Source organism: the organism of the source record quoted next, unplaced genomic scaffold, assembly GCF_019419815.1.
Source record: "Pyrus x bretschneideri cultivar Hongxiangsu unplaced genomic scaffold, Pyrus_bretschneideri_v1 Contig63, whole genome shotgun sequence".
Taxonomy (NCBI): Eukaryota; Viridiplantae; Streptophyta; class Magnoliopsida; order Rosales; family Rosaceae; genus Pyrus; species Pyrus x bretschneideri.
This window is the reverse complement of record NW_025999802.1, coordinates 1967879-1991580: the sequence shown is the minus strand read 5'-3', so window position 1 is coordinate 1991580 and position 23702 is coordinate 1967879. Positions and strand designations below refer to the sequence as shown.

Sequence of the window (23702 nt, the reverse complement as noted above, 5' to 3'; positions counted from 1 at the left end):
CCAACATTAACCAATAGCTTTGATTCTTGTTTTTAAATGTTACCTTTGTTTTTACTACACTCTGAGAGGCCCACTTCTATGTCTGTCCCCACACTGATATTTTTTGCACACCGTTATTTTATTTTTGGCCATTAATTTTACTTTGAAATAATTCTAGATGACCCCTAAAAAGGAAGTGTGCGGAAATAGGCGTGCGGCGAAATTATTTCACAATTTGCTTGCAAGTACCACATGCATTTACCATTTGTACGGTCAAATGCCAATCCAATATCATATTTGACGTCAGGTGGTGAAAGTTTGTAATACTTATAAGTATTGTAGCTATTTTCCACAATCTGATATGATCAACATCGTAAGACGTGCAAGGAGTTGCATTTGCACTTTGAAGTCGAAGAAGCGTCTAATTACGAAAATCAAACAAAATTGTATTTGTTTAGTACAAGGGATAATGCTAGGTAGATTATTTATATAAATCATATTTTGCAAACTATATAACATAGTTGATAATTAGATTATTATGTAGGTATTAACGTACTTATTTTTTACTGGCAATACGTCTCATCATTTACAAATATGGTATTGCCTCAAAGAAGGTGAATTACCACAAGACGAGCAGTGGTCAATTTTCCACTGCCTCCTGAAGTAAATTCTTGGGGTCCAAGTATCCTCCAGTGCCAAGTTGCAGTGTGAAGTCAAACTCTCATCAGTATTCTTCTGCATCCAAGTGCCGGATAAATCTAACCCGTTGGTGGCATCGGCCAACGTCGGGATTTCAACATCGGCGTAGTCAAGAAATGGCTGAAGTAGCAGGAGAGAGGGACTGGAGGTTAGGGATGGATGCTCTGCATACAAAAGCCAACAAACAAGCAAATCCAAGGGGAGAATTATGAAATGTGTCCATCAAACATAGTGAGACAAGAACTACTTCTCTTAAACTAAACACTCTTCAGTTAAAACAATTATTAAACCTAAGCACGACCGGTGTTTACCATGTCGATTATCCAATCGCTTTCCCTTGGTCGGGTTACGATAAGCATCGGATTGAACAATTCGAATTTGGACTTTTCGCACTTTGCTATTCAACGTTAAGTGCATAATTAGTAACTAATTAGCATATAAACAACATTCCTCTATCCAACATTGCTAAATCAAAATACTCATAAAAAAGAACGAAGGAGGCGATTATAAATTAGAAAGTGACTGTGTGCCAAGTGATACTCTTCGGCATCCTTTGCCAACATCTTGTTCACGCTACATACAAGTGCAGCAACCAAGGAGATGCAGACCAACAATCCTGTATTCATTTCTGCCCGGAAAGGTAACCAAAAGTAGTGGCTGTTTTGTTTCAAGTTGAAGTTCTACTTGCCACATATTATGCATCTCGGAAATAATCGAAAAGACAGGGCAAACATGATGTGCGTAAAACCTCCAACAACATAACAGCATCCATTGGGTTTTTGTGAAAGAAGATCAATGGAGGCTGTGATGCTCACAGAAGATGAAGCGTGAACAAGATCATTCGAGACTGGCCGAGAAACAAATAATAGTTACAGGAAGGCTGTCCAAGATAACACTACAGGAACACTAACCGATATTTCAAGCTGAATTGGATAAACTAGAAGAAGTTAAATTTTCACCATCTGCTCAGTACCAAATGAAATTCTTATGTTAAAGACAAAAAGTAATACATCTGATTTTAAACTGGACAAAACCCATATTCGTTACAACAATACAGAACATGGCAACGCTTCGCTCTTTCCTATTACCTCATGAAACAAAATAAGGAGCAAAAGAATGAACCAATAATCTTGTCAGATATTTTATTTGGAACGATATGATACACTTGAGAGTTTATCTGTACACTCTGATGTTGACTCTTCCGAAAAAATGGTTTCTGATAGTTAAAAAATCAATAATCCAATTCAACAACTGATTTCGAGTATATTCTTCTAAAGTTAGAAACGGCACAACTCAACCTTTCAAGTTAAAGGTTTGCCAAACTCACCAATCACCATCAGCAACGCTATTTAGCAAGTCACCTGTAACATTAAACCAGGAAAGCTGTCAAGCCAAGAAGAATATTAAAAGTTTGAGAATGTGCTATTCTGATGCAAACATTGAAAGAAGATATCTTACTTGCACCATAACTCAAGGGAATTTGCCAAGTGGTTTAACACAATAGCTTTCTCTCAGAGTTGAGAAATCCCTCTTAATATCTCATGCCACTCTTCGACTAATCAGCTGAGAACCCTTGAACACCAACAATAGCCTCGTCAATTCTTAAAAACGAGCAGTTCCTTCACTAGCTTGAAATTAAACTCTCAAGGTATCGAACTGCATGCAGTTGAAAGTCTTTGTCTAGATGCTTAAAAAGTGCACTGTGTGTACAAGAATCAGGCTTGATCTCTCTGTCAAGCATCTGTTTATACAACCTCAAAGCCTCCTTCCAATTGCCCATGTTGCAGTTCTCATTTATTAAAATAGTGTATGTATACTTATTTGGAGCTATTCCTTTCTCCTCCATCTCAGTAAAATACTCGTAAGCCTGATCCATTCTCATCACTTTACAGAGACCATTTATCAGAGCATTGTAGGTGACCACATTTGGCCAAATACGCTTCTCTTGCATCTCTGAGAAGTACATATAAGCCAGTTCTAGTCTCCCCTTAGCCGCGTGTGCATGAATCAATACCGTGTAAGTTATCACCGAAGGAGACAAACCTTTGTTTAGCATCTCATAGAAAACCTCTCTTGCCTTCATGAGCTGGCCACTTTCCAGGTGAGCATGAATCATGCTAGTATATGTTATATGATCTGGAACAATACCGTCACGTACCATTTTCTGCAACAATGTATATGCTTCGTCTAAATTGCCCAATTTACATATCCCATTCACAAAAATATTGTATGTGAACAAATCAGGAGGGAAACCCCTTGCTTGTATTTCTTCTTGCATGCTAAATGCCTTGGACGGGTCACCAAGCCTCAATTCCCCCACTATTCGAGTATTGTAGGCAAATCGATCTGGCTCCACTCCTTTATGCAACATCTCATCAAATAACTCTTTAGCCATCGATAAATTTCCCGCATTGCAAGACCCATTTACCAAGATGGTATATGTAAAAACATCAGGGAAAATTCCTTGATTCGTCATTTCATTTTTAAGCTGCCCAGCTACAGCCAAGTCTCCGGATCTGCAAAGGCCATCCATAAGTGTGTTATAGGTGACGACAGTAGGAGTGAAAGTTCTATGCCTCAACTCATCAAACAATATGAAAGCAGCCCCCAAGTTCCCTGATCTACAATACCCGTGTATCAGAGTGTTGTATGAAACTATATCCGGCATTACATTTCTATTTAACATATTGGAAAACTGATCCCTGGCATCAGTCATTCTTCCCCACTTGCAGAGGCCATACATTAACGAATTATAAGTAGCCACGGTGGGATTTGCTCCTTTAATTGCCATCTCTTTCTCAAGAGATAATGCCTCTTCAAGAAGACCATTGTTGCAATACCCGCAAATCAAAGGGTTATAAGTGAATGCTGTAATCCTTAATCCCGCTTTCATCATTTCCTTGATCAGTCCCTTGGCCTGCTCCAGCTCCCCTTTCTTTGACAGCCCATTGATCAACACATTATACGTTACATCGTTCGGAAAACATCCTCTTTTTTGCATTTCTGACAAAAGTTCAAGTGCTTGTTGCACTTCCCCTTCCTTGCAGAAGGAATCCAACATGGTATTATAGGTAACAATCGTCGGCTTAATCCCAGCCTCACCCATCATTCTGTAAACCTCTTTAGCTCTCGTCACAAGGTGTTTATTTCTAAGTATCCTAAGAACCCTATTGCAGTTCTTCACGTCCGGCAACAACCGGTTTCGAATCATCTTATCGAAAATCGACAGACATTGCTCAAGCATCAATTTTTTCGTATAAACCCAGAACAAGAGATCGAGAAGCTTCAACGAAACTTTCGAAAACATATACTCATTAATCAAAACATCCACAATCCCATGCATATTTACACTAATCACCCTCTCCATAACCCAATACGCCGGCCTCATCAAATTGTTGTGAGCCAGAATCTCAAGAATCACACAGAAGGCAAACTCCGATCTTTTAAAACCCGGTTGGCCCTCCACCCATCGGAAGAACCTCAGAGCGATTCTGGGTCGGCTCCTAATCTCGACGAGGACTCGAACAAACAAGTCGGGGTCGACAATAACAGCTTGGAAACGATCGGAGACCCACTTGGAGTTGCAAAAAGCCCAGGGCTTTTCGTCAATGGTGTCGAAAATAAGGTCCCGGTATTGAGTCTCGGAGAAAGCTGCGGTGGGTAGTGAAGTAGTGGAGGAGTAGTTGCGGAAAGACCCAGAAAGGGGGGAGAAACGGCGTACCTTGAGAGGACGGTGGAGTACGGCTGAGGCAGTGGCGGCTAAAGCATTTGAAGCTCTGGCGCAGAGGGTCATTGAGTGGAGAGGCGACTCATCCGGAGGCGGAGGATCCGAGAGAGGGGGTGGGGGGTGTGGTGGTGTTTGGGTTTTGGGTTTTGGGTTTTGGGTTTTGAGTAACCTCAACGTTGGTGGAGGTTTATTGGGCGGCTCAGATCGAAGTGAGCTTGGGGAAAGTGGTTGAAGCAGCCATGGTGGCTAGTGGATTGCGGACCCGAGCCCAAACCCAAAACAGAGGACTTGCCGACTTGGTAATCTGAATTTCAAGTTTACTGTTAGGTTTTACACTTTCACCGATTCTCCTGTTATCCATGGGCAAGGGGAATGTTAGCAACTTCTCATTTACACACTTTCTTTATTTAATAATTCGTCATGATTTTTTATCACAATGATGGAAAAATATTATGTCTTTACATAACAACATAGATTCAAATCTCGTTGGTGACTTACTAACGCTATTGCTCGACTCAAAAGAAACAAAAATCCGTTTATTTTATATTTCACACTTTAAAAATTAACTCGATTTAAAATCAACTAAACTCATAATTGTTTAGACGAACTATGTTATCCAATTTTTTTTATGAAACTACGTTAGTTGAACACTTAAATTTTAACACCGGTAATCGAAAATAAGACTACCACGCAATCTTAAATGATGAGAATGAGAACTCAAAAAATAAAACGAGAAAGTCTAACCGAGAATATCAATAACATCTCATTAGATTGTATGTATACCTCACCAAACAAATACTGTAATTGTACTATTCAGAATTTTATGAATTACGACAAATAACCCAAGTGTCTTCCTTTATTTGATCACACATGTCACGGGTGATAAATATTCTATACTCTAAAAGGTCAAAGTGATACCGTCAAATTCAACGAGTTGAAAAGATGATTGTTTGTATGTGATGTGACACATCGTGGTATACGCACCCTTAATATACACCATAAGATTGTATGGTTGTAAGCCATGCATCGATACCTCCTTTAAAAAATCGGTATTAAAAAGCAAGTCTTGCATGAATGAAATAAATTAAACTCTTGCATAATGACGTGAATTCAAATTCTATTGATAGATAATTTAACACATAGTCTAACAAAATCTATCATTTGACCAGGAAAAAAAAAAAGAAAAAAAAAAAAGAAGCAAGTCTTGCTTGTTTGTGTTTGATGTGAAACAATGATAGAGATTATACGCCTTGCGATTATGATAGACATGAACCAGTTCTCTACTTTTGACGATCCATTAATTGTTGAAGAATTGCCTGTCAACAACACAAACCAACAGCTCATGAAACCCAAGTGGTTTGCTACACGTTATCTTCGACATTAAGATCGGCGAATATGGCATAAAACCTAACGTAAAGTTCTAATACATGCTAAACCTTTTCCTACATAGTGATTAAATTCTTTGTATGATCGGTTGCAGTTGATCTTTTGGTGCATTTTATCCCCTGCATATGCAGGAAAAAAAAAAATTCTTGTAGTGACTTACGGGACAGGATCCGTATGATTTCATCCCCTGATGTAGTTCATTACATCATGGGATGAGACTAAAAGTTTTACAGGACTGAACTCAACAGATTGATTCTGTCCTCTGTTGTCTGCAAATCCAATTAGCTCACATTGTCGGAGGTGTTCGAATGCCTGCGGAAGTGAAAAGTGAAATATTCTGCTAAATGGAACATCGCACGAATATTTGTTATGACACAATTTTAGCAAGGAGCTATGCATACCCGTAAGCAAACATTTCTTGCGAAATGGTCAGCTGTCTTGACGGAATCATGTATGCTTTTGTACTCTGCCACATATGCCAAACATGTACGTGACAACTTAATAGGACTTGGAAAGAGAAGACTCAGACAGTCACCTTTCATTACAGCGTTGAAATTGTAAGAGTTCTGCTCTTTAACTTCCAACCTCTTCATGCATACCAGAATGTAAAGTTCCAATATTGAGCAATCTGCATGAAACCATTGATTTTCATAAGAAGAAAAAAAGAGCGAAGAAGAAGACAGAAAACAAGAGGTCATTGCCTTGCTTCCCTTGTGGTTATATACACAAGTTTTTGGCCGGCAGAAATGATGGATATGAGAGGAACAAAGAATACAGACGATGAAGTCCAACAAAGCAAGATAAAAATTCTCAGACCTTTTACGCATTCCAACTTTGGATGCCTTTGGATATTAGAAAGCGTGGTTTTGAAGTTTCCGGCGACAGCATTCCAGATTCTAAATCCATATCAGAAAGAGCACGGAATCTAGTACCATGGTCCACGACCAGTAACTTCAGTATATTATGAATGATGAATACGAAAAGCAATAGGATCATTCAATTCTTTCAGATTCAAAAGAAAAACTTACAGATATCTCAACAAATGTTTGACAGTTGAATCAAGATTCAGGTATGTATTAACAATCTCTTTAAATCTCTCATCAGCCAATACAGTCTGTAAAATGTCAAGGACTTTACAAGCTGAATGATCTTATCTGCTAGAATACTGTTAAAATGAATTTTTGTTTTTTGTTAACATGAATATTCAATATTATCTCATTAAAAGACATAGTTAGGAAAGGATACTTGAAGTTTTGCATTCAATACAATAGCATAGTCTGGAGGAAAGCTCGGGTCTGTTGGCAATAGTAAAATGTGCTCCAACAATCTGCCTCGTTTGGAAATTAAGAAAATCAGAAAAACAATTATTATACCAGAAGTGTCCATATTTGGGAAGAAGCAATAGTAGCACCCAAGTCATAAGTTAGTAACTTTACTGTTGTATGTCTTCATAAGCAGGAGGAAGAAACAAAAGCTTTCTATGTGAAAACCGAGATCTCACTCTTTTTTGTCCAAAAGCATATCAGCATCCTGCATGAGAAAGTCTTCTCAACTTTGATGCAACTAATCCACATTTCTGCTAACATTATATCTAGGCATTCACATCACAGTTATGGCAACAAAAGTTGACAAGGGAAAAATAGGAGCAACTTTAAAGCAACATACCAGTCGCGAACTCACACCAATGACAACAGCTTGAGATGTCACTGACTGCATTGCATCAAGTAAACTATAAAGCAATCTCTGTTTTATCTGTAAGGAACCATAAATGAAGAGAAATATTAGAGTTACTGATTGTTTATTTTTATTCTATAAATCCAACAAGAACAAGAACCTCTTTAAGGTGTGTATATGTTTAGTTTGTAAGTCGTACACTTCTTACACCTTATATGTTGCATAATATTCATATACCAAATGATTTCTTGTCTTAATATTTATACTTGACAACTTGACACTTCAACCAAAAGCACCCAACCAGTCAATTTTAAGAAAACAAATATGCTCGTTTGAGCTGCCTGACCAAGCAAACCCTTTTCATGAAAGCTCCAGTAGGCAGACAAAGTAGAAGATATATTTTCTCTAGGTTCTTTACTGCATCTTTGCATTGTCATTCTTCCAACATTACGTTTCAGTAGACCAAAGAGTATGCTTGTTCAATATGTTTCAGTCTGCACAATCTTTTTCTTCAATAAAAGCTTAAATTGCTCCTTATGAAAGGATAAACTTTCCTGCAGCTTCCAGTGTAACTTCGCAGTCCCAGATAAGATTCAAAAAACTTTACTTGCTAATTAATTGCTTTTCACAAATCTTCACGGGTTTCAGAGAAAGATGCAGCCAACGATAAATCATGAATGTCAAAGAGCAAGGCTGCAGAAATGAAAAACAAATGGGCAAAGGATGATGAGGTCTTACAACAGCAAACAAGTCAAACTCATCGAGCACAAAGATAATTGTTTTATGTGCTAATCCACACTCCCTAATTAGCAGAGAAACAAGTCTGTCAGAACTTCCAAAGCATACGAATAGCACCAAGAAAGCTTTACGCGTATCTTAACATGGCTATCATAAACTGGGAGTTATCATCAAACGATGCCTACAAAAATGATCACCACATCAAGAAACCATAAGTTTTCGGAAGTACAATGCTACAAAAGTGGTTTCCGATAAAACTACGCACTTACCATTCTTGAGAACACCAACTGATGCTCCATGCATAGCTGCCTAGCGATTTCCTGAATAACCAACAGCCGTATCAAATAAAGGGAAAAACATAATAATGTTACTGTCTGAGATTCCTGAATGATTCATCACAATTTCAACCCCGCCATGAATCAACCTTGAACGCGCAGTTGTCACTGCTATGTAAAAGACCACTCAACCTAATCTGCAGCACAATGTCCATTCCAAATTAAACTGCATATAAACATTAAACCCGGAAAAAAATCGAAAAAAATCAAAGAAATTATTATGAAGGGAAGTGAAAAATGCAAGCATGCCACTGAAATCATATCAGGAAATTCTTGTAATAAATCATTGAGCACAAGCTCCAACAGCTAAAACACGAGTAGAGTAAGAAAATCAACTGTATGCTACAATTATAAGAGGACTGAAGAGAAATCACAATAGAAAATTTGGGGGGCATACAGCAATTTTTCCGGAACCACGGGGACCCAGAAGCAAAATGGAGTTGCAGGCCTCGGTGATCGAACTCGAAACTAAAAATTTCAACTTGCTGCAAAAACAATAAATATGAGAAAATCAAGGACAAAAAGCCCCCAATTTTGATTTAAAAAAAAATGAAATTAGGATCGAAGAGTGTGATTTGAAGAAAATTAGGGGCCTGTAGTTTGAGTCATCGGAGTGAGAGAGAGCTTTGAAGGCGAAATTAGGGTCGCAGAGCCGGCTTCGGAGCAGAGTTAGGGCTTTCTCCGCCGGATTTTCCCGCGCCATTTCGCGAAGCGAGGTCACAGAGAGAGATGATAGGAGAGGGAAAGGGCGGGAAGGAAACCGAAGGCCGAAGTTAACCATGGGCCGAACTGGACCTTTTTGGTGGGCTGAAATTTAAACCGAGAAAGTGTTTATAAGGCCCATTCTACTTCACCGGCGCATAGTAGAAAACAAATAGGGAACCAGCTACCATGCGCCATTGGCTGCGATTCCAAAAGATCGTTCTCCCGAGCTGAAGAAACAAGAACCAGTCATTCAGAGTCATACGTCGTTCAGTTTTTGATATAAAAGGAAAGCGAGTACAAACAAGAAGAACCAGAGGAAGAAGAAGAAGAAGAAGAAGCGAACTTGCAGTTGGAAGTGTCGGAGGACAGATGGGAAGCACCACCTTTGCTTCCATTTCCAACTTGAACTTCATCCGGAATCGCACCCACAATTGCTTCGACCGGCGCGGACCAATCAGAAATCAGCGGGGTTCCGTTCGAGTCCATCACTCCAGGAGGCCGATACCGGAGGTCAGTGGTCTGCGGAGCCGGAGGAGCCTCCGCGGCGACGTCGTTTGCTGCGCTGTTAATGACGATTTGAGAGAGAAGCAGCAGGAGTCTGGCGCTGAGCCTGGGGTTGGGGTTGGGTCCGCCGTCGAGGAGAGGCCTTCTACTGGTAATTCTAGTGCTTTTGATTCTTTGCTAATCTGAATAATTTTAGTATGTTCAGAAGCAAACTATACGTTAAACCTGATTCGGGAGCTCTGTAATATCCGTTAAGTATATAATTGTTTGTTACTGATTCAAGAAGTAATTTGTAATTAATCCCGGTAAGCATTTTACTGGCAGGATGCACTTTTATTAGAAACATATTGAAATTTTATTAAAAATCCAAGTGCTTCTTGGAAAAGCAATTGGAAGTGCTTCGTGAAGAAGCACCGCTAGAAAGCGCTTCACTTCTGAGTTTTTCTGCCTAACGTAGTTAGAAGTGCTTTTGATTGAGTGGAAGAAAGTGCTTTTCCTACTACAGAAAAGAAGCTGAGTTTCTTTAGCTACATGTGAATTTACTTTATCTAATCACAATTTAGATCTTGCCTTGAGAAAGTAGGTGTTAATGTCTTCGGTGTAGAAGTTTGACATCGCGGTTTTGATGTACACCATAGATTTGGTTGATGGCGCAAAGGAAGACGATGGAGGAAGTTCAATTTACAATTTTTTGTATCCAAGTCAAGAGCTCCTCCCGGATGATAAAGAGATGACCATATTTGATCATCTGGAAGAGCTCCGTCAGCGAATTTTTATATCAGTTGTAGCGGTTGGAGTTTCTATGGTGGGGTGCTTTGCATATTCGAAAGACCTTATAGTATTTCTCGAAGCTCCGGTTAAAGAACAAGGTGTAAAGTTCCTGCAGCTAGCTCCTGGCGAGTTTTTCTTCACTACCATAAAGGTTAGACTCGGTGAATATCTATCCGGTCTTTGAAATGATTGCTGTTTTTAAGATTTTGTTTTCTGGAAGTACGCAGATCAGCCTGGCTAGCTAGCGCGGAAGGGTAATGGAGCGTTGTAGGGACTATATGATTAGTATTTCCCATAATAATCTCAGTCGGAATGGTTATTTCGGAAGTAAATCACTGTAACAAGAAGGTTCTTTTGATTGTTTACTGCAGGTATCAGGATATTGCGGCCTTCTCTTAGGGAGCCCCATCATTCTGTATGAGCTTATAGCCTTTGTTCTTCCAGGATTAACGAGAGACGAGAGAAAATTTCTGGGGCCAATTGTTTTAGGCTCATCGGTTCTTTTCTATGCTGGTATCACCTTCTCCTATATGGTGTTGACACCCGCAGCCTTGAACTTCTTTGTCTCGTATGCAGAAGGTGTTGTGGAATCTTTATGGTCCATCGATCAATACTTTGAGTTCGTACTTGTTCTCATGTTCAGCACAGGCTTGTCTTTCCAGGTAACGCTCTCCTCTCAAATATAACAGGGAAGTTACAGTTGGTTTGTGCCCGTAAAATGCATACATCGAAGTGGATCTCTCAGTAGAAGCTCTGTTAACAAATTTCCTTTCATCTTTTTCTAGGTTCCGGTTATACAATTTCTCCTGGGACAAGTCGGTCTAGTATCTGGAGACCAAATGCTGTCAATTTGGAGGTATGTCGTGGTTGGTGCCGTTGTGGCAGCTGCTGTGGTTACACCGTCAACAGATCCACTCACTCAGGTCCTTCTGGCAGCACCCCTCCTCGGTCTTTACTTGGGGGGTGCCTGGGTGGTTAAGCTTACAGGCCGGTGAACCCTATTAAACGCATGAAATTTGTTCGCAGGATTGTGCATACTCAGGATTTGTAAGAATCTTGTACATTTGCAACATGATGTACCATAAATCTGATCTACGGAACGAGGGTGAATAACCCCCCATATCCATTTATCTGAAATGTTGTTCAGTGTTGCATACAAATGTTGAAAGAACCATTTTCTTCTCGAAAACAAAAAGACTTACAAAGCTCTGCAAAATCAATTTCATCTCTCTCTCTCTCTCTTGCCTAACAGTTCATATCAATATTCTGCACACTGGTTTCTAAATCAACAATACTAGGTGAGGCTGCTGCAGATTCGAGCTGTCTCAGTGAACTCTTCAAACAATCGCATGCTTGACAAAAAGCTTCCAGATTTCCTGTAAGATTCTGTAATTCAGATTGTATATCATCAACAAAACTGGAAATTTTCTCTGATGCTGCCTTGATAGCGGGAACCTCTTGCGGGGGGTATAAACAAGCTCCAAGCTCGTCTATTTGTATTCCGATTTCTCTACACATTTTCAACAATTTCTCCAAGGATTCCACAAGATTCCCGCTGCCATTGGGGTTTTCCAGTTTAAGCAAACCACTGATGGTGCGAATTAGTTCCTTTATCACTACAAGAGCCTCTGACACAACGGCAATTGCCAACTGGGAAACTCTCATCTCTTCAGGGGACAAGTCATTGCCCAGATCACCATCACTTAAAATTTCATCATCATCGGGTTCAATCGCTGCTTCAGTAGAAGGCTCAATAGAGGATTCATCAGTCGGGTCTGAGGAAGCTGGCTTAAGCTCCTTCATCTCACGAAGAACATCTTTCACCGAAACTGCAACCTTTGTCATTGCTCGCCCAATTGCTGTAATATTTGTGGCAGGTGTCATTTTAAGAGCAGAACAGGCTTCCCATACTGCACCGATCCATTGTGGAATTGAGAGTTTCCCGTCAGTATTCCGTGCTCCTGCAAGTGTATATTCCAAGTGAAGACAAGGTTCCTACTAGCCATGGTAGTTGTCAAATCTTTAGCCAAGATAGTTGCACTTCCAACTCATAATATGCAATCAAATAGGCTCTAATGGTTATTAAACAGTATTACCCTCCGGAAATTTATGTCAATGTCCTACACAAAAGCTAACCTCTAGAAGCTGATGTTCACTGTCATTTTGAAGTCATGCACCAAGGACCATGTATGTATGTGTTCAACAAAAATACAGGCATGGATTGACCAAGAAATAATGCTACACAAATATTGCTTTGTTTGGAGTAGAGAGAGACAGAGAGAGAGAGATTACCATACAAAGAGATAGATTCCTTCCACAGCTTAAAACTGATGTCAACAACTTGCTTTACAGACGTATGGACACAAGAAGCCAGCGTAGGCCCTGCACCAACTGTACTCCCATGCGAAAGCAGAAGAAAACCTTGCAGGGTATTGAAGTAGGAAACCATGTTTTCTTCAAGTGCTCTAACTTGCGGCGTTTCTCCTCCGGTCCAAAGCATTCCAACTGCATTATCAAGTCACACTTAGTCACTTGAGCATCAGGCATCGCGCAGCAAAGTAGAAGAACAAACTATACGACTGAATTGCAAATCGAAACATAGACAAAAAACCATAAAAGTCGGATCTCCGTCACGCCATTTTTCTCCGAATACAGTCGCCCAAGGCACATTGGAGAAAATGGAAATTTTGTTAAGTTAAAAGAAACATATTTGTAAATTCCAGATAGCTCAAATCAGAATTCCTTCAATAAATATTCCAGATTTGCAATTCGAATGAACACGTTTTCGAATTAACATGCCAAGGTATAAGTGGTGGGCACAAATGACTAAAATTATTAATAAAAATATAAAATAAAAGCAAGGGGGCTTACAAATGGTAGCTTGTTTATAGACTTGATCGCCCATCTTTATCACCTCCGCCCAGCTCACCTTCTCAAGCGTTGAAGGTGCGGTTTGATCCAACACCTGATTTCATCCAATCCAAAAAAATTAAAATAAAATAAAAATATTAAAAAAATAATAATAATAATTGAATTTCTAGAGAGAGTGGGATTTAACCTGGAAGGTCTTGTGGACGGTGTTGAGGTGGTGGTTGAGAGTTCGAGTCAGTTGCTCTCTTTCGGCTCGGCCCATCGCCCGGCGTTCGACGGAAGGAATTGCAGCTGCGGCAGCGGGTTCTCAAAGTTTTCAGAGGTTTTTCGAGGTTTTGTGAAGGGGAAATCTTCTGCCGCCAAGTGCCTATAGGGTAACGCGATTAGCAGCCAATTCAGCTAAACGACGACGTCTCCCCTTCGTATAAAGTTATGGTAATGAGCTTTTTTTTTCTTTTTCTTTTTTTTTTTTTTTTGTTATATATATAGGTAACAATTAGAAAGATCACCTTTGTTAAGGACGTGAGAGAAGCAGATGTAAAATATCATATTGTTTAGTTTTGTAACTATAATACAAAAGAATTGCAGGTAAAAAGAGGACGGGAGAGATACTGGTATTATTACTTTCACTTCTTTTTTTTGTTGTGTATTGTAATCACACACGGAATGCTCCGCATCTGTGACAAACCAAAACGTGAAATGATTACCCTTTTTGAAAACATCACACAATAACAATTACACTACTAATGCCCTTTTGAAAACATTAAATAACAACAATTACACTACTGTTCTTAAGTCTTCCTCAATTAAAGCATGTGGGCATTCATTCTCATAAGTTTACAACATTTTTGTTTTTGTTTTTATTTTCCAAAATATAGGAAAGTAAGAAAACATCCCCTTTCCTCTTTTTTTTTTTTTTTTTCATTTTTCTTTTTGGTATATAATCATCACTGCCTAACATCCCCTCCCCTCTTAAACCTAAAGGAAATAGGAAATAAAACCCATCCCAAGGAGAAAGAGATTTTCTCTAATATATCATTGAACTTTGAATGTGTGTGTATATACATATCACGCTACAAGCAACAAGATTTCCTCACAATAATATTCAGAGAAATCTGAGAGCACCACCACCACTCTCTTGTAGCTTTCCCGCACAGAACGGCAGTGCATTCAAGAGATGGAAGCACAAATTTCCGAACATGAGCGTATAACTTAAGTACGTGTGGATGTTCAAGCTATAGAAACGAGCTTGAGTGGGAGCTTGATTTGTCGGGATGGACCTTGCGGATTCTCAGATGCTAAAACTAGTTCCAAAGATGCACGGGAACGCTCGGCATCCCTGCGCAGGCTTATAATAGTGGTTGCACTATGTTTAGTTTTCATGAGCGTGGAAGTTGTTGGGGGTGTCAAGGCCAACAGTCTTGCCATTCTCACCGACGCAGCTCATCTACTGACGGATGTTGCAGCATCTGCAATTTCTTTGTTTATGAAGCCATTGCAAGGCTTATCCATTAGTGCAGGTGAAGTTCAGGGCTCTCTAATGATTCTTGATTCTGCGTTTGGTTTGGTGGTTAACATTAGCATGGCACTATTATTGGGTCATGATCACGGACACGGACACCAACATGATGATCATCACTATGATCATGAGGATCACAATGAGACACATAACCATGGGACTACTGTGACGACGCATCGCTCTCATCATCATGAGGTGCACTGAAATCACGGTGACAAGAACCACCATATAGTTGATGTCACGATACCTCTACTCAAGCATAGCTCTGAAGGTGAAAAGAAACCGAAGCAACAAAACATCAATGTGCAGGGGGCTTATCTTCATGTACTCGGCGATTCCATTCAGAGTATCGGAGTGATGATTGGTGGAGCAATTATATGGTACAAGCCCGTGGAAGATTGTCGATCTGATATGCACCATTGTATTTTCAGTAATGATTTTCTCAACAACAATCCCAATGTTGAGGAACATTTTGGAGGTTCTGATGGAGAGCACTCTTAGAGAGATTGATGCCACAAAGATTGAGAAAGATCTCCGTGGGATGGATGAGGTAGTTGACACTCATGAACTGCACATCTGGGCGAGAACTGTTGGAAAGGTGCTAATGGCTTGCCATGTTATCGTTAAGCCGGATGCTAATGCTGAAATGGTACTGACACAGGTTATAGACTACGTCAAGCGGGGGTATAATATCGGTCATGTAACGATTGAGATAGAGCATCAGTAGAGTTAGAGAGACGATTTGTCAAAGTTTTGAGCTATTTAGTTGGGTCATTTTGTGTTTTAAGACTTAATTTTCCTCCCATAGTTAGAAATATCATTTGTTATCTCTTTGGTTTGCTCTTTTATATATGTTTTTAACGTAAGACTTTACGTTTGTCGACATACTAAATTATAGTTATTTGTGATTTCTTTTATGCAAAGGATATTCTACTTTAAAGTAATCTGAACGATGACTAATGTCGCTACGCCCATATTTGCAATGTTACCCAAATTTCACAAACTTGTGTGTTTACATAAGAATCGTATTTAGGTCAAACCTTCACGATTGTGCTATCATGCCTAAGAATGCCGCTATCCTACTAAAGAACTTTCCAAAAATATCCTCTCCCTTGCCTTACTTGCCTGCAATATCAAAGACAACCAAGGAGAAATCAGGAAAAAGAATCACATAAATTTGTGAAGAAGAAATCACAAACAGGGAATTCCAAATTTAAATATTCGACGTCGATACAGTCCTTTTTAAGATCACAAAATGTCTTCCCTTTCTCTTTTGAATTTACCTTTTCTTCCCAGTTTGTACAACCTGTTATGACAGAGTAAAGAGCTGCCTGCAGAAATGAACCGACTTGTATTCCAATCCAGAGCCCCTTTCCTCTTAAATCTAACCAGAAGCACAATGTGGCTGCAACCGGAATCCCAAACAGATAGTACGCGCCGAGGTTGACAAACATTGCCAAGTCCTGCCACCCACATCCCCTAGCAATACCTGATCATTTGGATTTAAATACGTTACAAAAAAAGCTTTGGGCTGCGCAGAAATTACGACATTGAAGATGCATAAGCAGAAATGTGGAAGAAATTAATAGAACTAACCAGAAAGAACACCATGTAAGCTGTTGGATATAACTGCTAGGCAAATCAGAGGAGCCATGGAAGTGACATAGTCCACAACTTCCTTGTCATTGCTGAAAATGTAGCCAAAAATAGAACGGGTGGCAAAGACAGTTGTGCTTATAAGAACTGCCTCGGAGACTGTAAGAAACATAACAGCACCAACAGCTAATCGCGCTGCTTGGGGGTTCCCGGCTCCTAATGCATTTGAAACCCTAGTGCTATAACACCCCCATATAAGAAACAAATTATCAGTACACCAAATTAAGAAAACTTATCACAAACGAGATTGGTAAATGTTCGCTATTCAGTATTCATATGTGCCTTGGTACAAAGTACAAACCTTACTGCTGCACCAAGTCCTTCTGGTATTGTATACAACGATGAGATGGTTGCCAAACTGTTCAGAAATGTAACACATTTTATTTACTTGATGAATAAACTTCACTCGTTCAAAGAAATTCGCATAAAATATAAACAAACCAGACAGATAAAACCGAAGTTTCAAGCTCCGGATTTGGTAGAAAACCAGCCAGCAAGGTAAGGAGCTCAAACGACCACCATTCGAGGCTGTAATCGTTGTACGCGAATCACATTATGAGGACTAACGCTAGAAAATAAAACTAGGAAATCTTTACACACTAGAAAGAAGGAGGTTTTATTACCAAATCATTACAGCAGACGGAACAGCAAAGCGCAAGAATTCTCCAATACCTCGAAACAGCTCAAGAGAAATTGGAACCCGAGTACTTGCGCAGGCAGCAGAGTACTTAACGTACAGTAAGAGTAGAATCACATTTAACCAATAGGACGTACCGATGGCCAATGCTGCCCCAAGGTGTCCTTGTCCAGACTTGCACACCATAACCCAACAAAACGGAATGTGGAAACACAGACAGGCAAAAGAGCTCACAAGCAAGGGAATGATCAAGCTTTGCGTCTGAAGGTATTTACAAAGCGGCTGAAGAGCTGCGTAAGCGAAGAGAGCAGGTAAGAGCATCCTCGCAAACTTGCCGGCTCCATGGGATATTTGAGGGTCTTGTCCCAAGAAAACCAGTATGTTTCCCATGTAGATCCACACAAGAGACAGCGGGAGACAAACTAGGAATAGGGAGAAAATGGCAGTGTTTATTTGAAGTCCTAGTTGTTTATACTGTTGAGCTCCATATGCTTGACCAGAGAGAGTTTCCAGTGCACTTGCCATTCCAAACTGTTTGACACGTTCAAATGAGAAAACTTCATCGAGTTCTTAAAGACTGGTATGTTGAATAAGAAGAGTATCCAAGATAACTCTAATGATCCCAAGAAGAAGAAAATAGAGCACTCTTAAAGAAAGCTCACAAAACAAACTAATTAGCAAAGCTTTTCTTATTTAGCTCTAGGCTTTGTTTTTCCTTGGATGATTTACAATGCTTGAGAACTTAGGTATTTATAGCAAACCAAATGATTAAACTAAGATTATTTATTACCACACAAAACACATTAATTGCACCTAATAATTTTTATTCAACCATACCTAACATTGCCTAACTTTCCTTGCCTAACTTTGACATTGATTTTCAACACTCCCCCTCAATGTCAGCTCTCATTCTTTGCACTGTGCTGAGCAGACAGCGAAAATTTTCGAGCTTGCCTGTACTTAAACTTTTTGTGAACAAGTCCGCAACTTGATCATTCGTCTTGACTTGTCTCATCTCAATCTCTTCTTGTAGAACCTTTTCTCTGATAAAGTGGTAGTGCACTTCCACATGCTTAGTTCTTGCATGAAAGACTGGATTTTCCGCCAAGCGAATTGCCGATTGGTTATCACAGTACAATGGTACTGGATAATCTACTGGTTGATGTAGATCACTCATCAACTGTACCAGCCATACATTCTCTTGAGCTGCCATTGCTGCTGCTCTATACTCTGCTTCTGTGGTTGACAAAGATATCGTTGGCTGTCTCTTGCTACACCAAGAGATGGTTCCAGAACCAAGCTTAAACACATACCCAGTTGTTGATCTCCTGGTGTCATGATCTCCCGCATAGTCAGCATCACAGTAACCAACTAACTTGCAGTCTTCACCTTTCTTGTACAAAAGACCATAGTCAATTGTACTCTTCACATATCTCAGTATTCGTCGAACTGCTTCCAAGTGAGGCTTCTTTGGATTTTGCATGTACCGACTCATCACACCAACTGCATAAGAAATGTCAGGTCGAGTCAAGGTTAAGTAGATCAGACTACCTACCAATTGTCGATACATCGTCGCATCTTCCAAATCTTTTCCTTCATGTGCACTCATTTTGACATTTGGCTCCATCGGCGTAGAGATCAGCTTGCATTCGAGCATTCCGAACCTCTTCAATAAATCTTTGGAATACTTCTGTTGACAGAGAAATATTCCTTCTTGTGTGCGATCAACCTCTAGACCAAGGAAGTGCTTGAGTTGGCCAAGTTCCTTCATCTGGAAACGGACTGATAAATTCTCCTTCGTCCGAAGAATTTCTGCCTCATCATCACCGGTTATGATCAAGTCATCCACATATACTAGCACGATAGCTAGCTTTCCTTCATTGGCTTTGACAAACAAGCTGGAATCTGCAGGTGTTACTGAATAACCACTTTGTGTTAGAAACTCTGCAATCTTACCGTACCATGCTCTTGGTGCTTGTTTCAAACCGTAGAGTGCTTTCCTTAACTTGCACACGTACTCAGGATGAGCTTCGCTTTTAAAGCCCATTGGCTGCATCATGTAGATCTCCCGATCTAGCTCTCCATGAAGAAAAGCATTCTTTACATCCATCTGCCACAGATTCCAATTTTTGTTAGCTGCAAGTGCAAGTAGGACTCGTACGGTTGTAAGCTTTGCTACTGGACTAAACGTTTCATCATAGTCTAGTCCATATTGCTGAGAGAAGTCTCGAGCCACCAACCGAGCCTTGTACCTTTCAACTGAACCATCAGGACGACGCTTTATCTTGTACACCCATTTGCAGGATATGGGTTTCACATCCCTTGGCTTTGGCACGAGATCCCAAGTCTGATTTTGCTGAAGTGCATCAAGCTCTTCTTTCATAGCTGTCATCCACTCAGAACTCTGCGATGCTTCTTCGAACGTCTCAGGTTCTGTTGCAGTTGTTTCTTCAATTATGGCTGCATTGGCGTATTTAGGATTTGGCTTTCGTACTCTTGTTGACCTTCTTAGTTGTGCTTGTGGAGTTGATACCTCCACTTCACTAGGTCTAACTTCTTGTGGTTGTTGGTACACACCTGTTTGCCAAGGACTCTTAGGTACTTCTTGCTCGACATCGTCTCCAGCAAGCAAATCTTCAGGCTCATCTGGACTTGATTGGATTTGGGCAGCTTGGTCTCCCAGTTTCCCTTGCAATGTATCTTCTAAATCTTTTGGGTCGGGCAACGCCTCATTTTCTGAGCACCAACAAGATGATGCTTCTGCATCCCATTCTTCCTCCAGGGCTAGAGACGCAATGACGTCCCAATCATCTTCACTTTTCTTCTCTAAGTTGGCGACGTTACTTTCTGCAGGCCTTTTGAACCAGCAATCCTTCGCCATGTGACCATTCTTTCCACAATTGTAACACTTGCCCTCAAATCTTTTATTATTCTGGGACTGACCACGGTTGCCGTGATACTTCGGAGCTCCCCCTGGCCGAGAACTCCCTCCTCCTTGATGACCTTTTTCCTTGTCACCATTTCTTTTAGATCCACCACCAGCGTACCGCTTGAAGGTGCCTTTGCTTTTGTTGGTGTAGAGCGCTTCCTCTTCACTCTTCAGTGAGACTCCTCCCATTTGCTTGGCCATAGCTTCTTGACTTGCAAGCAAATTTTCAAACTCAACAAGCGATGGTTGTGTTGGCCATCCTTGTATAGCGGCAATGAACCCTCGATATTCGGGTCTCAAACCATGGATAATTATTCTCTTCATCCTGGTTTCCCCAATAGGAGCTGTTGGATCTAATTCTGAAATTTCGCGGCATATCGACTTCACCTTGTGAAAGTACTGGGCAATCGTCATATCGCGTTGTACCATCGATAGCAGCTCATTCTCGAGAAGTTGCAATTTTGTATCGTTCCTCTTCGAAAAGAGTGTAACAAAAGTGTCCCATGCTTCCTTTGGTGTTTTGGCATCCCGAATGTGCTCCAACATTTCTTCTTCAATTGTGGTCTTTAAAGCAAACATCGTTTTGCCTGCTTTAATTTTCCACTTTCGCAAGACGCCGTTAGCATCTTCCGCTGCCGGTTGTGTAACTTCACTACCACCGACAACCTCCCACAAGTCTTGACCTTGAAGGTAAGACTCTATACACGTTGCCCACGTGTTATAGTTTTGGTTGTTGAGCTTCTTGATTCCTCCAACAACTTGAAGATCACCCATCGTATCGGCAAGACTTTGACTACACCGAACAAGCTTGAGTGATTACCGTGCAGAGTAATACACTACTCTCGACACAAAGAAGCTCCCTCTCAAGGTTTGTGATAACCCCAGCAATAATCTCAAGAAACCTTTTCTGATGTGGAAGATCAGTCAAAACTGCAACCACAGAGCATACTCGGAATTTCAAGAGACTTTACAACCAATGCTCTACCAAGAACGATCCCTGACCGACTTGGCTCTGATACCAATTGTTGAATAAGAAGAGTATCCAAGATAACTCTAATGATCCCAAGAAGAAGAAAATAGAGCACTCTTAAAGAAAGCTCACAAAACAAACTAATTAGCAAAGCTTTTCTTATTTAGCTCTAGGCTTTGTTTTTCCTTGGATGATTTACAATGCTTGAGAACTTAGGTATTTATAGCAAACCAAATGATTAAACTAAGATTATTTATTACCACACAAAACACATTAATTGCACCTAATAATTTTTATTCAACCATACCTAACATTGCCTAACTTTCCTTGCCTAACTTTGACATTGATTTTCAACATGGTATAGCTTTGATCATTTTCTGCCCGAGGTAATACACAACTAGAAGAATTTACAGGCAACAGGGATAATGCCTTCGTGGCGGCATTTTAAGACAATCACAAATTACCATGTAGAAAGGTTAACACATATGGTAGTGCGTTATTGGCTTGAGATACGACCACAATGGCTCCCATGTGTCAGTAAGTTTCTCCTAATACACACACACACCCTTGCAAAATTTGGCATTCTGAAAGAGAATTGGGAATTTGTAGGCCACTATTTATAATAAGTCGTATAAAAACAATGGTTCAATATCTCGCTACTGTTTATTTGGTGTCGTTCAGTTCAATTTTCGATTAAAGTTTATAATCGGTTTTATTTTGTGCGTACTTCACTAAACACAAACACTCGCCAAATTTTATAACAAACAAGAGCATAAGGGTATGCTTGAGATTGTTATTAGAAGAGCTATAAGTGTTTTTTGACAAGTAAAAGCACTTCTAACTATGTTTATGGGTAGTAAAAGTACTAACCTGAGAAGCATAACTCGGGTGTTTGTTAAAAAACTATTGGAACTTTTCCACAAAACCACTGGAAACTTAATAAAAATTTTGACACTTATATAATAAAGCACTTATAGCAGGAACACTTTTAACCATAAGTGCTTCCTATAAAAGCAATCCCAAACAACCCTAAATGAGATGATCCAGTTGGCTAAAATAAAGGAAAAAAAAAAAGAGGAAGGGACTTACGAGAAGACTGAAGCCGGAGACGGCGCAGAAGGAGATGGCAATGGCAGTGCTCGAAAGAGAGAGCTGGCCCAGATGACCCACCATCATAATTGAAATTATTTGCAAAAAGTACTGTGACAAATTCACCGCCACCATCGGCGCTGCTATGTACCCCAACCGCTTTACTTCCCCTCCAAAAGCACCGCTTCGTCTCCTCCTCACAAGGCCTTCTCCTTCTCCCTCCTCTTTTATCAACAAAATCTTCTCCATGCTAACTACAACGTTACAACTCTATACATTCTCCACTCAATCATAATATATAGGGAAATTATCTTAGACTTTTCGTGTAGTCTTTATTATCTCATATTTTTAGCACACTATTTTATAAAGTTAGTATGAAAATTTGATAGTTAAATAGTGTTGACAGAAAGTAGCATTTTCTTTCTCTAATTATATTATTTGTTGTTATTATTTGATGGTTAGGACATAATTATTACTTTGATGAAAAAAATTATTTTGATGATAAGGACTAATTATTACCTTGATGAAACAAACGCAATTACTGTTTCGCCTTGGCCTAGGAGGATCTGGTTGGATGTTTTTTGTGAGGATCTTGAGGATTCTTCAACACATCTATTTATTATATAGCGTACGATCAGAAATCATTGTAAATTTTTTATTTAAAATTAAATATAAACAATAACTGATAAAAATTGATCGTTATGATTGGAAAATTTCAGAATCCCCTCTCCGCGTCGGCAACTGGGCGTTTTCATATCGAATTGTCTTTGCTATATACGTGAAGATTTGGAAGTTTCAAGAGTCGCATGGTATTTTGGGCAACGAGGTGAGAATCCACGCGTCCAATTCAGCCGTGAGCTTTCTGCACGAAAGAGATTCTTTCCTGCAACGATGGGTGTGTAATCAACACATGACGTGTGAGGCACTCATATGAATGTGTAGGGATATTTGAATTTCATCCGGAATTTTTTTAAGGATATTAAGGAATCTCATATCTTATTCGTTCATCGCATAATGTGAGGTTAAAAATAATTTTAAATTTATTTTTGAGTTTAAACACAAATAATATTTACCCTAACTACACGATGGAAGATATAAATGTTGAAAATCAATGTCAAAGTTAGGCAAGGAAAGTTAGGCAATGTTAGGTATGGTTGAATAAAAATTATTAGGTGCAATTAATGTGTTTTGTGTGGTAATAAATAATCTTAGTTTAATCATTTGGTTTGCTATAAATACCTAAGTTCTCAAGCATTGTAAATCATCCAAGGAAAAACAAAGCCTAGAGCTAAATAAGAAAAGCTTTGCTAATTAGTTTGTTTTGTGAGCTTTCTTTAAAGAGTGTGTTCTATTTTCTTCTTCTTGTGATCATTAGAGTTATCTTGGATACTCTTCTTATTTAACAATTGGTATCAGAGCCAAGTCGGTCAGGGATCGTTCTTGGTAGAGCATTGGTTGTAAAGTCTCTTGAAATTCCGAGTATGCTCTGTGGTTGCAGTTTTGACTGATCTTC

The 23702-nt window shown here is 39.7% G+C and overlaps 4 protein-coding genes and 2 pseudogenes across 5 annotated transcripts; 2 read left to right on the top strand and 4 right to left on the bottom strand.

The window, feature by feature from the left end:
- Positions 1–1795: 1795 nt before the first annotated feature.
- Positions 1796–4542, bottom strand: LOC103947073 (pentatricopeptide repeat-containing protein At1g22960, mitochondrial-like). The gene is made up of 2 exons (XM_009357915.3): positions 2137–4542; positions 1796–2039 (listed from the first exon to the last, which is right to left on the bottom strand). Exon 1 carries the CDS (start codon positions 4469–4471, stop codon positions 2303–2305), a length of 2169 nt encoding a protein of 722 aa, XP_009356190.2. The 5' UTR covers positions 4472–4542; the 3' UTR covers positions 1796–2039; positions 2137–2302.
- A 1143-nt stretch (positions 4543–5685) lies between these two features.
- On the bottom strand, positions 5686–9458 carry LOC103947069 (annotated as a pseudogene).
- Positions 9459–9597: 139 nt separating this feature from the next.
- LOC103947070 (sec-independent protein translocase protein TATC, chloroplastic) lies at positions 9598–11738 on the top strand. The gene is made up of 4 exons (XM_009357913.3): positions 9598–9898; positions 10386–10669; positions 10890–11180; positions 11304–11738. Exons 1-4 carry the CDS (start codon positions 9613–9615, stop codon positions 11511–11513), a joined length of 1071 nt encoding a protein of 356 aa, XP_009356188.1. The 5' UTR covers positions 9598–9612; the 3' UTR covers positions 11514–11738.
- LOC103947072 lies at positions 11612–13776 on the bottom strand. Its single transcript, XM_048573023.1, has 4 exons — positions 13577–13776; positions 13390–13483; positions 12811–13023; positions 11612–12479 (listed from the first exon to the last, which is right to left on the bottom strand). Exons 1-4 carry the CDS (start codon positions 13649–13651, stop codon positions 11764–11766), a joined length of 1098 nt encoding a protein of 365 aa, XP_048428980.1. The 5' UTR covers positions 13652–13776; the 3' UTR covers positions 11612–11763.
- Positions 13777–14450: 674 nt separating this feature from the next.
- Positions 14451–15716, top strand: LOC103947068 (annotated as a pseudogene).
- On the bottom strand, positions 15414–22490 carry LOC103947067 (protein DETOXIFICATION 14). Of its 2 annotated transcripts, XM_048573070.1 has the most exons (8): positions 22190–22490; positions 17188–17732; positions 17006–17092; positions 16866–16922; positions 16505–16743; positions 16192–16397; positions 15949–16033; positions 15414–15549 (listed from the first exon to the last, which is right to left on the bottom strand). In XM_048573070.1, exons 1-7 carry the CDS (start codon positions 22436–22438, stop codon positions 15983–15985), a joined length of 1434 nt encoding a protein of 477 aa, XP_048429027.1. In that variant the 5' UTR covers positions 22439–22490; the 3' UTR covers positions 15414–15549; positions 15949–15982. The 2 variants fall into 2 exon arrangements, with proteins under 2 accessions (XP_048429027.1, XP_009356186.2); XM_009357911.3 differs by lacking the exon at positions 15414–15549 and having other exon boundaries at positions 15842–16033; positions 22190–22489.
- Between the last annotated feature and the right edge of the window lie 1212 nt (positions 22491–23702).

Coding starts and splice junctions, on each gene's coding strand:
- LOC103947073 (XM_009357915.3), bottom strand. CDS start 4,471: ATGACCCTCTGCGCCAGAGCTTCAAATGCTTTAGCCGCCACTGCCTCA.
- LOC103947070 (XM_009357913.3), top strand. CDS start 9,613: ATGGGAAGCACCACCTTTGCTTCCATTTCCAACTTGAACTTCATCCGG. Junction 10,670..10,889: donor TTTTCTTCACTACCATAAAG/GTTAGACTCGGT, acceptor TGTTTACTGCAG/GTATCAGGATATTGCGGCCT. Junction 11,181..11,303: donor GCACAGGCTTGTCTTTCCAG/GTAACGCTCTCC, acceptor ATCTTTTTCTAG/GTTCCGGTTATACAATTTCT.
- LOC103947072 (XM_048573023.1), bottom strand. CDS start 13,651: ATGGGCCGAGCCGAAAGAGAGCAACTGACTCGAACTCTCAACCACCAC. Junction 13,484..13,576: donor CCGTCCACAAGACCTTCCAG/GTTAAATCCCAC, acceptor GGATGAAATCAG/GTGTTGGATCAAACCGCACC. Junction 13,024..13,389: donor CTATAAACAAGCTACCATTT/GTAAGCCCCCTT, acceptor TTGATAATGCAG/TTGGAATGCTTTGGACCGGA.
- LOC103947067 (XM_048573070.1), bottom strand. CDS start 22,438: ATGGAGAAGATTTTGTTGATAAAAGAGGAGGGAGAAGGAGAAGGCCTT. Junction 16,744..16,865: donor GGACTTGGTGCAGCAGTAAG/GTTTGTACTTTG, acceptor GGGGTGTTATAG/CACTAGGGTTTCAAATGCAT. Junction 16,034..16,191: donor GTACAAACTGGGAAGAAAAG/GTAAATTCAAAA, acceptor TTGATATTGCAG/GCAAGTAAGGCAAGGGAGAG.